Source organism: Halyomorpha halys, unplaced genomic scaffold (assembly GCF_000696795.3).
Source record: "Halyomorpha halys isolate HHAL.00 unplaced genomic scaffold, Hhal_1.1 Scaffold1166.1, whole genome shotgun sequence".
In the NCBI taxonomy this organism is placed as follows: domain Eukaryota; kingdom Metazoa; phylum Arthropoda; class Insecta; order Hemiptera; family Pentatomidae; genus Halyomorpha; species Halyomorpha halys.
This window is the reverse complement of record NW_027106355.1, coordinates 184262-198624: the sequence shown is the minus strand read 5'-3', so window position 1 is coordinate 198624 and position 14363 is coordinate 184262. Positions and strand designations below refer to the sequence as shown.

General features: G+C 30.2%; 1 protein-coding gene across 1 annotated transcript in view; it reads left to right on the top strand.

Moving 5' to 3' along the window:
• bma (SCY1-like protein bma) overlaps positions 1 to 14363 on the top strand; it is a gene marked incomplete at its 5' end in the record, with an annotated part of 221217 nt that overhangs the window by 28266 nt on the left and 178588 nt on the right. Inside the window, one exon of the mRNA XM_067044709.1 lies at positions 6330 to 6444. Coding sequence (XP_066900810.1) covers positions 6330 to 6444 — 115 coding nt within the window. The remainder of the gene's footprint in view (positions 1 to 6329; positions 6445 to 14363) is intronic.

The window sequence follows — 14363 nt, the reverse complement described above, 5'->3', positions numbered from 1 at the left end:
CATGAGGTAATGGTTTCTCCCGTTCCTCATTGGTTGTCCAATGACTAGTGTGGTGCTATGCGTATTGATGGTGTCCCGTTTTCTTGGGTCTTTTGACAATAAACTTATCCGCCCATTATTAGATCGCACAAAATATATAAAACCTCAGGTGTGTGGACTGAACACCTTTCTTTAAAATATATATAAATTATTTAACGAATAAATTTACTCTATGAAATATAAGCTATCATATTGTATTGCCTGATCCTTTCTTTAAGCCGAAATTTTAATCCTCTCTTCAGACATTTGACGTATAACAGCTAGATTGTGACATTCAAGGCTCAAGTTGTTTTTCCTAATGTTTTTATATTACACATTTTCATCGAGTTTAATAACTGTATATACATTTCCAATAAATTTATAATTTATTGATAATTGATTTTCACCTCATGTTTTTGTATCCTTGACCCCTTTACTAAAGAATCTGTTGAAAGGAAGTTAAAGATCATTTTATTTTCTTCAAGAGCATTTATGTTTTACTTATTTATTTTAAACTAGTCAAAGTTAATTGATATTCCGTACAAAGATTTTGACTATTAAAACATGATAAGTTTTTCATACATATTTATAAAGTGAATGATGGTATATTTATAGAAAGAGAAAGAGACGAAAACGGGATGGCTAAGTGGGCTGAAACACTTACAGTAGGTAATAAAAAATTATGCAACTTCTCAGGTTGTCACTGTTTGGATCTGCAACCGCCCGAAAAAGTGTGAACTGCATTACCATTCATGTGGGTACTGCATTATTCTATGTTCCCAAGCGGTCAGGTATATATGTTCAGGTAAGCACCATCATCTAGGACAACCTCCTTCGGTAGAGTCGAAAATGGATGCTAAAACATGAAATATTAAAATTTTCCATAAATAAAGCTGAGCGGTATGAAGACTGATACGGGTCCCAAAGGGGTTCTACTTCATGTTTAAGGAATGACTGGTCTAACAGTATGATTCCATGTTAGTATGACGTTTGAATAAAAACGCTTTTATCATGGCAAAAAAAATATGCAGGAAAAGTACGAAAAAATTAAAAATTAATTCAACTTTACATGGTTTGTGTGAAAAATAAAATGATTTTGCGTTTTCAAGTCATTGACAATTAGATTGAAAAGAAATATAGTTAAGTCTCCAGTATTGCTAAAAATAGTGAGTTGTCAATTTAAGCATTCCTTGCAATGCATTTTTGTTTGGTTAAAATTACTACCTTTTTATATTTATCAAAGGTGTAGTTTTCATCTCACTTGCAAATTATAAATGGTCATACATTTCCATAATTAATTAAAAAAAAAAAAAAAGATGAAGACGGATATTTTCTATGAATTATTTAATTTGAATTCGAACCAAAAAGAATTTCTGGCGGTTTTAATTAAATTTTCATTACTAGAAATACGCACGCATTTATTATGAATAAATTATTTCCATCTAAAAATATTGCCCATGGAGACTAGAAGCGATAAAACATCCCCCTGATTCAGCTGGGATGCCCCTCAAATGTAAATGAGGTTTCTACATCTAACTTACGGCTTCGTTTATATTCATCTTTTGATAATTAAATGCAAAGGCAATGTAATTGGTCCAGTGAGTAAAGGAGGTCATTAATTATTCTCAAATTATTTGCGTTTCAGCAGTTTCTAATTCATGGTCGCTCGGAAAGCCTTTCACTCCGCAACGCTAATAATAAACAACTATAATTCATTTGTTATTTCTTTTCATTAACACGTTAGATTGTAATATGATTTTATGTTTAGTATTTAATCGTCAATACAATTATATGATGTGAAAGTTAGGCTTAACACGCCCATTTAAGTTACATTCAACACTGGTATTTGATACATTCTGTTCTAAAAACATACGTGGCTGAAAATAATTATAAACCACCAAAGTAAATAAATATGGTAAATTTTGGTAATCTCAAAGTACTACAAATTAATAGAATTTGGTTGTGAAAAAAATAAATTAAAAATGCTGCAATGCTAATAATAAATCATAATTAGTTAATAATTTCTTGTTATTTATATGTTGGATTGTAATGTAATTTTAAAAAGGAAAAGGTTATTAAAAATTAAATAAAATATCATTAGATGAAAGTTAGGCTTATTGTGGCAAGCATGCTTCAAACAAGACTGGATTTTTATGGATCGTGTCCCAAATATAAGTATTGAAAAATAAGCATGCATCAATAATGTTTATAAATATGACAAATTTCTAAAACCAATTTAGTAACTCTTAACCTACTTTAAATTTAAGCAATTTTGTAATAAAAAAAATTATCATTGATTGAAACGGACGAAGTAGCCTATTATTGAGTGATTATTATAATACTGATTATTATTATTGGGCAAAAATAATCCAATAAAATCTTACGCAAACTATTATCTGTAATAAAAATTGGCTTAGTTGCAATTGAAAAAAATGATGTTTCCATGGTGATTCATAACTATGATGCTCTTTAAAAAAACAAGCAAATTAAATATGCAATGCCATCAACGTCCAAACGCTTTTGCATCGAATAGACATTCATACATTTTAACATTGAAATTTAAAAATTAATATTAGAACTGACAACTTTGATATTCTGTGGTTATATAATGCAACAACCAACCCGTCAGTTAACAAGTTGAATAGTACTAATCCATGTATCATTACACGGAATTTACTTTTATTCAAACTTCAAACAAGTACCATCGGTGATAGTTAAGATCTAAATTATGTAACTCACCAGTTTATTTCAATTCTAGATGACTTTTCCCCAGAAAAAATCATTCATAAACTAAACAAAAAAGAATTAAGTATTTACTCATCTATTTTTACTTTATCCAAGCTTATCAATAGTATATAGTTAACGTTAGTAGAATTTCTTTCTGAAAACTAGAGTGGTTTTAATCAAGCTAAATAGGGATAAAAAAGGTATCGGTGGAAGGCTTTCAGAAGATCTAAATACATACTACATGCATAAATATATATTCTGACCTCTACTTTAGCTTTTCCCGGGGAAATAATAAAAAAATGAAAAAAAAATCTCTCAAACTTTTTATTTTTTTTTTTCAGTTTTTCTCCGATAGCATGAATACCGGGCATTTTTAAGCAATATTAATCAATACTAGCCGACCTAAGCGAGGACGAGAAAGTAGCTTAGGCAGGAATAATTGAGGTAAAAAAAGTTACCAAAAAAAACAGAAATGAGCAATTTTCAGAACGTTTCCACTAACCATATATATATGATTGATCGTAATTTAATTAATGAAGGAGATAGTCTGGACTACAATCTAGAAGGAAAAAAATTGTTAACATATATCCATATATTTTTTGCCAACTTTTTTACCTAGCTTGTAAGTCTTCATCAGGGCTACAATTAAAAGATACAAAGAAGGTAGAAAAAATGTATGAATAAAAGATTGGCATTAAAAATGTGAAAGTGGAGGTATAAAAACAATCAAAAACTTAAATAAAATAGTAAAGATGATCAAGATAAATACAAAAAGTGTCATTAACTAACATAATAAATAAATTGTTGTTAAATATTTTGTCTGTCTTCTTTATTTCAGCTATTTTTACCGATCTTTTAATAGAGGTTCTTATCTAAATTGAACTAATTTAGTATCAGTTGCTTATGACACAGGCTGCTACCGATAAAGACCGAAAAAGGATTTTTTTTTTGTATGCTTTCAAAATAAATTAGAAGTTACAAAGTTGACATTCGTAATGAACACCCAAAACCATAAAAAGGAACATTTTTATATCTTGTTCGAAACTTTATTATTTATATTATTATAACTTTATTAGGAAACAAATTACTATATAGAACGCATAATTGAACTATAAAAATATTTATATTTTAAAATATGAAAGTATAAGAAATATTTTTTCATAGTTCATGGCAAATAAATATATTTCTGAATAAAATAATTTAGTGCTTTTATGTTAAAGACTTAGATGCACTTTTTCCACTTAACACCTCAAATCAAAACTTAAGCCTCTGATCTAGCTAGTATTATAGGGCGTGTCTATCTGGAAAAAGATGACGGCGATTGTCGCTTAGTTGGGCTATGGAAAAATCAAACATTGACAATATAGTTGTGTTCTAATAGTATATTGTATGTTATATAAGGATACTCAACTATAATTAACTAAGCTAAAATCGCCATGATCCAGTCGCGCTATCCTTGTCCAGTTCGGCCTTAGACTTAGGAAATGCGTGATCTACCTATTCTAGAATAGATCAATTAAAAACATCTAAAAAAATTTTTTTTAATCCCATGGAGGAAATAAACCTTGTTTCGAATAGGACAGAACAATCGAATTGCTCCAAATTAAAAGCTTTGAAGTAAGCGGGACATATTGGATCTGAAAGTTGAAATATTGAATTGAAAATTGAAACCCAGAAAAAAATGTTTATTATTTAATGTGTTTAGAACCTTTTTAGAGGGAACCCTTTGTTTAATCTACTCTGACCATTTTAATTAATTAATTCGTTATTGATCCTTTTAAAGAAACAAGGTTCAGTACTACGAGTTCAATTTCATTTTTTCAAATACCTCAGAGGATGAGTTTCAATACTTACAACATATTCCCTTACGATTAATAGTGTGAGTGGTTAGGTGGTGGCTAACTTCACAATATCGTTTGCTCCTTTTGAATTATAAATAAATGATATTGAACTGTACTCGTATGACCATTGTTCTCTGGAAGTACCTGTTTTTCTTCCTTTGGAGATTATTGACGCCTTCCTTACAGAACTGCGGGCATAGAGGCTCGAATGTGGCCTCATGATTATTTCCACACACTCCCGAAAGTGGGTAACCAGTGCTTCCCTTGTCAGAGGTTAATGGCCGGAGCTAAATTAGGACTACAATTCTCCAGTAAAAGCCCGGAAGACATTAAATCTAAAAGGGTAGCCGTTAGGTGAAATATATGGTTGTTTGTCAGCCTTATTTTCCAAAAGGCATTAAGAGAGGGTTACCTACAAACCTTGCTAGAAATAAACTAATTTAATACAATACGTTATATATTAAGTTACGACCTGTCAAGATCTGGGTGTCAGTACCCACTGACTGAGTGAGTACCATTTCAGATGAATGTATATATAGAGAGGCGGAAAGGAACCAATAAAGCAGTTTTTCACTTGAACTCGTGTGTGTCCCTCATCCCTTTTACTATTCTTCTTTTTTTTTATGTTTGTTCTTGAGAACGCTCAAGTTGTGCCGAAACCCAGGAACTTTAGAAACGTAAAAACATTTACTCCTGATACTATTTGTATTAATTTGTTTGTTTTTTCTCTATTCAGCTTTATAAAACCTTCAATGGGAAATAAAGTTGTATGAGTCATCGGCTAGGTTGACCTGGTGGAAGAAACTTCTCAGCCAATATAACATAGATATAGCATATAAATCAGGGAAAGGAAACTTTGCTGTCCCACGCAATAACGAATAATGCGATAAACGAGAAGCGCCGGCAACGTCTGGCGATCTACGGAAATTGTTTTAGGAGTAGACACAGGATGGAATTCAGGAGACATCATCAGGAGATGAGAGTTCAAGCGGTGAACCAAAAGTGTCGTCAAATTATTTGAAAAACCAGAATTTCCAGTCTGATTAAGAACTGGTCAATGCCCGGAATTGAGAAGAAAATATGCTGCTGTTCAAGGACACATCCGAAACCGGAAGGTACGGAGCTTGTGCGTAGGGCACGGTATGCGGAAAATCTAACGTCTTAGAGTAGCCAATATTAGAGCAATAGCAGTTTATAACAACCCAAGTCCCACGATTACAAGAAATTCTTTTTGGACTCCGAGGACGAAAACGAGATGATGGTAAGTAGTGGTGTTGTACTACGAAAAATGTGGGACAAGGTGAGGGAAAATATCGAGGAGAAAAGGGCAAACGTATGGCGCACCATAATTTTAGTGCCCAAGACTTAGATTTTATATTACTGTTTTATTTTTTAAGGGATAAAAACAGTTTTTTAAATGTAAATTTAAGGATGTACACTTTTTTTTTGTACATATATTTTGTATACAACGTTTTTTTTTTTTTAATTTACGTAATTTGTTCATAAACTAGTCAGGGGGAGTTATGGTAAGACAAGGTGTACTGTTAGCCTTACTCCTTTCTCCCTATGTAAATAAGACAGGTAATGTATTTATGATGAATAAAGAGCCAGAATAGTATTTTAAGTTCATGATTTTGAACAATCATTTTTCTATTGAGTAGTTATACCATTTTGCATGAATTTAAATTAAGTTGTCACAATATTTATGATCATATTCTTAAAACGTTTTTCTTTCATTTTCAGTGATCAAGCGGTACAAGCGCTCCAATTCTTAGATGTCATCAAAATGAAGGACCCGAACCAAAAATCACACTTTTATAGAAATACATTAAAGGATACCTTGCCGTATATTCCAAGGGTAATTTTATTCATACAATTAATAGTTTTAAGTGTAATTTTGAAATATTATATTGATATTTAATCAAAATAAAGTTGTATAAATACTTGATCGGATGGTATGTGTGTGCTTATAAAGATATAATGTTTAATCATTTAAAGCAATCTTTTCTTTTTAAATTAATTTTTACTGTTGTAGTGTTTATATAGTTAACTATACAGTTTGAAATAAATCATTCTATATCTACAATTTTGCGAAAAATTGTGAAAACATTAACTTCACTTTTTCCTTCTTTTTTTAATGGTTGATAGTATTTCAATGCCGTTTAAATTTTGTATTTATGAATAATATTTCTCACTATCCATTCGAACAATTTATGAGAAGTGTTGTTTTAGAGACTTATTTTTTTTTAGGTATAAAAAATAAATTGATAAGATAGAAAAAGAATAATTATTTATTAGATATCAGTCCTATAAATAGGACATGTGTAAAGTAAAAGAATTTCATAAAATTTACTTTTTTTTCTCTTATTTATAATCGGCCGATATGGCTCGCTATAAAATAATAGAGAAAGCAGCGGAATTTTTATTTTCTTATAAAATTGAAGCTGGTATAATGGCTTTGCCCTCCTCCACCTTTACTGTTGTAGAAAAAGTTTATGATGAAGAATGAGGTACTTAATAGTGTGCAATGTCCCAGTAAAGTTTAAGCTCAAAATGATCAAAATATACAAAATCAAAATTGTTTTCGCTAAAAGCTATGTAAAAGTTAAGAAAGGAGTGAAGAATTCTAAGCCATTAACATTAAATTCCAATAAAAGTAAAATATTGCCCACTAACCTCCAACAATAAAAAAAATTATTCTTTGTCTACCGATAAAATAATCGTCATAGGCAGCATTAGCACCATGGCTATTAGAGGAACATAAAATCTAAGTACGAGAGTACTAATGTTATTGCCGACACTTGTATACCAATAATATTTGTGAAGGTTTTTAACACTGCACTACTTGCATTCTCTATAACAAAATAAACAAAGAAAAAAACGCAAATAATAAAAGCTTGGGAGAAATATTGTAGTCAGTTATTGAACCAGAGACAAAATACCCAAAAATGTGCATTGAGACAAATTTCTGTACCTGATGACGTAAGATTAGACAGGAAGGAAAAGATGATGAAAAACGTGAGAAGCAAATATACCGATGTTCCAATTATATCAAAAAGCCAAAGATATTTTAATCAAAACGCCTTATCCAGAGAAGTAATTATTTTATTTTTTTAAATGAAATGGTGGACCTTTTTATTTAATTTTTTATCAGTAAAAAATTAATAGATATTGATTATATTTATATATTAAGGAATTCTTCCCTATACTAAAAAAAGACTAAAAACGACTGGAAAATATTTCTTAGGAAAACTGAAATAATTAATATAAAAGCGTTTTTCTTTCAGATTTTTTTTTATTTTTAAGACGCACAAGGGTATTGAGTATTATTTTCTGTACAAACAATAAGTCTTAACCCATTTCATGCTTGTCATCCTGATAAATACCATTTTCGTTCAAATTTTCTTTTTTAATTTATAAGTATTAAGTCATAAGCTATTCAAATAAACTAAATATTATGATGATGATGGTATTCTTTTTCCTTTACCGCTAGTATGCCCAGGTATTTAGATAAGCATTTAGTTTTTAATACTAGATCCGTTACAAATATTTTTATTATTTTGCTTGTTGGAGATCAAAATTTTCCTTCTTGAAAGAGCAAGAAGGATACATTTGTATGAGTGAACATTTTCTGAAGAATCAATCGGCGAAACACAAGCCGACAAAAAAAGTTCTCATGAACTATAGTCCAATCCCATACTGGAAAGTAAAAAAATTATTTTGTGTTTCTTTAAGCAATTTTTTAACCTCTTTTTTGTGTAATAGAAAACTAAAACTATTCAAGAAAATTAAGTTCTAATTGAACCAACGTAAAGTAGACAAAATTCTCTTTAAGATGGTCATTTATTTAATAAAATCTATGGTAAGGGGTCTTACCGGGTTGACCGATAGAAAAAAAGGTTTTATTGTTATTATTATTTTTATAAATTAAGCCTTACTAGTGAATGTTTTTCTCAGCCTCTTGATGATAGCCTAAAGATAGCCATCTCCTCTATTTATTAAGGTTTAATTTAGCCAAGAGTGTAGTGTGGAATTCGATTTTTAAAGAGGCGTTAGCAGGTTTCAAAAGAATAAAAAAAGTTCATATGAATTACGGGCCTATGCTTTTACTATGCTGAATTTTAGGTTTAATTAACTTGGATAGTTTCCAGCTATATCTTTCTGTTTAAAGAAGAACGCAACTTGCTCAAAAAACAAAAACCTCAAATTTTCTGCCTTACAATGGGGAATTGGCCCGTAATTCATGTGAACATTTTTGTTTCTTTTGAAAACTGCTAACGCCACTTTAAAAATCGAATTCCACACTACACTTTTGGCTAAATTAAACCTTAATAAATAGAGGAGATGGTTATCTTAAGCCCATCAAGAGGTTGAGAAAAACATTCACTAGTAACGCATAATTTATAAAAATAATAATAACAATAAAACCTTCTGCTACTTTAATAGATTTTATTAAATAAATGACCACCTTGAAGAGAATTTTGTCTATTTTACGTTGGTTCAATTAGAACTTAATTTTCTTGTATAGTTTTTGCTCCCTGTTACCCAAAAAAGAGAAATACAAAACAATTTGTTTGGACCATTCATGAGAAATTTTTTTGTTGCAAATGAGATGTACAAGACTTTTTCGGCTTATGTTTCGCCGATCCTGATTCTTCAGAAAATGTTTTCTCATACAAACGTATTCTTCTTGATCTTTCAATCAGGAAAATTTTGATCTTCAACTAGAAAAATAATAAAAATATTTATAACGGATCTAGTATTTAAAAAATTCCTTATCTAAATACATGGGCATACAAGCGGTAAAGGAAAAAGTATACCATCATAATATTTAGTTTATTTGAATAGCTTATGACTTAATACTTATAAATTAAAAAAGAAAAATCTATTTGAACGAAAATGGTATTTATCAGGAAAACAAATAAGCATGAAATGGGTTAAGACTTATTGTTTATACAGAAAATAATACTCAATACCCTTGTACGTCTTAAAAATAAAAAAAATCTGAAAGAAAAATGCTTTTATATTAATTATTTCAGTTTTCCTAAGAAATATTTAGTCTTTTTTTAGTATAGGGAAGAATCCCTTAATATATAAATATAATCAATATCTATTAATTTTTTACTGATAAAAAAATTAAATAAAAAGGTTCATTATCTTCATTTAAAAAATAAAATAATTACTTCTCTGGAAGTAATTGAAATGGTTTTTCAAGAGTCCAATGAAAATTTAATTGAGATTGAAACGAAAAGCTTTGATAACATCCAGTAGTGAATAATTTGGTTTCTTCATTTTACTGCTCACTCCGGAGCACTCAGAATGCGGGAAGGGGAGGTTTGTATTTGATTTAACAGTAAAATTGTAGTTTTCCTTATAAATGTTATTCAGTATCAATCGATCATTGATACAATTGAAGAACTTTATGAGATAAAAATAGCATTAAATCTCTTCAAATAATTGTTTCAATGTTCAATTCTCAAAAATATTTGGGAGATAATCCAGAAAAATATTTATCTGCATTTCTAAAATATATATAGTATGAATAGAATCTTCATTGGTTTTTTTTTTCAAGTTACAGTTTTCTTATTTCTCATAATTTACCCATATTACGATGTAGTTCTATGCACACTGAATCATGAAATGTCCATTATTATCGCGTGTCCCCAAAACAAATAAATATGAGTACATAAATTATTATCACCTTTACTATTTTGTTATTTGTGGTATTTCAAAAAGAACATAGTTACAAAATCTGAAATTAAATTAAATCTGGATAACTATGAAAAATTATACTATCACTAAAAAAATAATAGTATTCACATCCTTGCTTCGACTTCATTTTTCCATCACTTTGCAAACTACTCCATAATTAATTATTATTATTATTCGGGCAAAATTTTAATAAATTGTTTTCATCATGATGAATGGCCCATAATTGAATCTGCCTAAAAAATCCCGTAGAATGAAATATTTTGAGAAATTTAAAGAAAAAAATCATAGTAAAATAAATATTGTTGGTTCCGAATAACTATAATATCCATATTCCAATTTGTTTGGATTTCGTATATCGTTTGCGTTACAGATATTATTCGAATGATAAAATTCTAATATAACATAAAATATCAAATTAGTTTTTTCTATTAATAACTATATCTTAAAACGAGTTAAGTGTGAAATACTCGGTCCCCTCTGGTTTTAATTGACTCGAGTTTGATCCAAGTATTCCCTAATATATATTATAGATAATATATAATATAATGTAATCCCTAAGATATATAATATGTATAAATATTTATTATCAGCATACTTGCTATTTTTTTGATATGGAACTCGTTTAAGCTTAGTTAGACCAAATTGATTTGGATCAGGCGAAAACAGAAACGCTTTTCTTCCTCAATAAATAAAAAATTATAAAACATTTATGAAACAAAATAGAATGAAAGAGGTATATCATTTGATTAAGAGATAAACTTACAGTTGCCACTGCTGAAATTATAAAATCGTGAACAATTAGCTAGACCATAAAAAATGTCACTTTTTACGACCCACCAGGGTCTCACTCATATTTTTCGTTATCATGTTTTATATTTTAACTATAGTGTTTGTTATAAAATAAAATAGCATCGACGCGTGAAACGTTTCCGAGTATTGTTACTTGCAAAATATTACTATGAGTAATTTTAAAAATTTGATATTATAGTTATTCGGAACCAACAATATTTATTTTACTATGATTTTTTTCTTTAAATTTCTCAAAATATTTCATTCTACGGGATTTTTTAGGGAGATTCAGTTACGGGCCGTCGATTCATCATGATTAAAACAATTTATTAAATTTTTGTCCGAATAATAATTATTAATTATGGAGTAGTTTGCAAAGTGATGGAAAAATGAAGTCGAAGCAAGGATGTGAATACTATTATTTTTTTAGTAATTTATTTTTCATAGTTATCCAGATTTAATTTAAGTTAGCTAATTTGAATAGTGAAAAATGAAAATTTAGATCGGTTTAAAAAAAATCCCTTTAATTTCATCCCAAACTCTTCAATCCCATACACAGCCCTCGAAGAATGTTGTCGTAATTGGAGGATTAAAATAAATTCCAACAAATTCCATCAAATTACCTTTACCCTACGTCGTAAACCTACTGACTGCACTACAGTATACTTCAATAATGTTGCCCTTACCCCTGTTGATCAGATCCGCTGCCTTGGACTACATCTGGACAAACGACTGACCTGGGATCCTCACACAAGACTGAAAAGACAGGAAACTGCACGTCGATTTCGACTATTACAACACTTACTAGACAAACGGTCCAAACTTCCAATTCATTACAAAAGACTGATTTACACGACAATTATAAGGCCTATCTGGACATACGGCGTTGAGCTCTGGGGCTCCATTAAACCTTCGAATTCCTCTCGTATCCAATCCTTACAATCCAAATCATTACAAATCCTTTGTAAAATCCTCAATGCCCCCTACTTTGTCACATATAAAATCATCCACAAAGACCTTAATGTTCCATTTGTAACCGATCTAGCCCGAACCAGATATCAATCCTTCCATTACAAACTCCCTAACCACTCAAACCCATTAGTTTCTAATCGTCCTCTCTCTTTTATTCCGGACAATCCTCCGAGGTGTCTGAAAAGAAGATGGCCTCGAGACATTATATTGTAAAAATGTTTGTAGATTGCTACCATTGGGTAGTTTCTCTACATGCTTGTACCATACCATTATGATTTCCTCAAATTTACTTGATGTATTTATGTACAGTTGTAAATATCAATAAATAAATAAAAAAAAAGATCGGTTTAAAAAATTAATTTTTTTTTAAATGATTTTCTCGTGATTAATCGTAACTTTTCCATATAACGAGTTGAGTAGATATAATGATGCTTTGTTAGAATGCATTGCTTTCCATTAAGAGAGATAATCATAGAGTGGCTATTGGAGGCTGCCTTAGAATTTCCCGGGATCTACTCCAGGGGAATTGGCCTCCCGTGGGAACTGGAAAGGTCTAGTAGCTTCCACTTGAAGGGATTGCTTTGTATAATCCTATCTTCCTCAAATATGCCTTCTCGAGTACTTCTCTTATATATTGTTGATGCCTCATCTCACATGTATTAAACATATAAAGTGCTATGTACAAACCAATTGAATCGTTTATTTTACAAAGGAAATGAGTTCCAAAAAAATGTGAGTATTCTAGAAAAAAAATTAATTATCACTACAATTTAAATATTTGAAAATCCCAAAATTCAATTATGAAATTCTAACACAACTTTGTTTAATTCTTCAAAGCTTCTTGGCCCTTCCTAGGAGAGATTAGAAATTTCAAATGTAGCCGTTTCTAAAATTATTAACTCTGCAAATTATTTGTTAAAAAATATATCTTAAATTCGTTAATTGTTGTATTTAAAAGACAAGTTCTCTTTTTTTTTTTTTTTTAATTCGTCATAAGAAGACCCGTACAAAAGAGCCATATCGTTTACTACAACTCCGAATGAATACTGAGGCAATGTATGGTAAGCACTCGCTCGGTTTCGCGAGATTGGGGTTCCTTCGAATTCGTTACTTCGCCTAAGGCCTCACATCCACTGGAACCGAAAAGTTGGGAAAATGTGTAAATTGAATTTGGTTGACTAAGCGTGGACATGGACGAATAGTTGCAACTGGAGGAGGATAACAACATCGTACACTGGCGTTCGTCCGTTTTCTTGTGTAGTGTGCTGAACTGCAAACCGATCCAGTCAGTATTTTTCGTGTGAACAGCTGCATTTTCACATATTTTCTTATGTATTTGTTGCTTTTGCATGCGGTAGTATCTCCAAGTGACGAAATTTACCAAATTGTAGTTTTCCAAAAGAATAATATTCACCCACACTTTTCTTCTATGGTGTCTATGGAAAGTTCACGTATGTGATGTTTTAATAGCAAAAAACTCGCCGTAATTTTCCAAATCTGGGCCGACCGAATCCGTACTAACGAAAACAATAATTAAAACCTGACCTCAATTCTTCATTACAACTTTAATTTTTAATTTTCTTATTCAACTAATACTCATATATGAATCCACTGACATTTTAGGAATTGCAAACGAATTTCATATTCCTTCTTCCTGCAATAATTAAATTAAATACTTTTGATTTGAATGAATGGTATGACATCTTCACTGTCCCCGTTGCCTTGTTTCCTTCCATTTGCAATAGACGGTCTACCGTCATTATCATGAAGAATTAGTTACCAAACAACTTTTAATTCCGAAACATATTGGTTTATTCAATTAATAAGTAATCACATATTGTTAACTAAATGATCTGCATTTTAAATGCTGAACCCACCATACTAAATATCTAAGATACAATATGCAACCAATGAATGGTCATTGCATCCAAAAGAACAAAATTTGTGTGAACAGTTATTAACATTAATTAGTTGAGGCTGAAAAAAAATTATTTTTGTTGGATTACATAAATCAGTGAGATTCTGAGAATATTTTGAAACAATTTCAACTCAAATCCAAGAAAAATTATAACCCGACTAGAGGACACAGTGGTTGATAGGAGAGAGGGAAACCTATTTTTAGAGGTACTGGAAAAGGTTTTCTGTGTTACACTATTCATAGTTAGATTAGTTATTGAATACACTTTACTAATTTAATCAGATATATTTCAATTTATACACTTGTAATGAGCCCATCAATTCCTATCATTGCATCGTGTTTGATTATAGAGGAAACATTTTCTGTATTATTATTATTATTTCCAT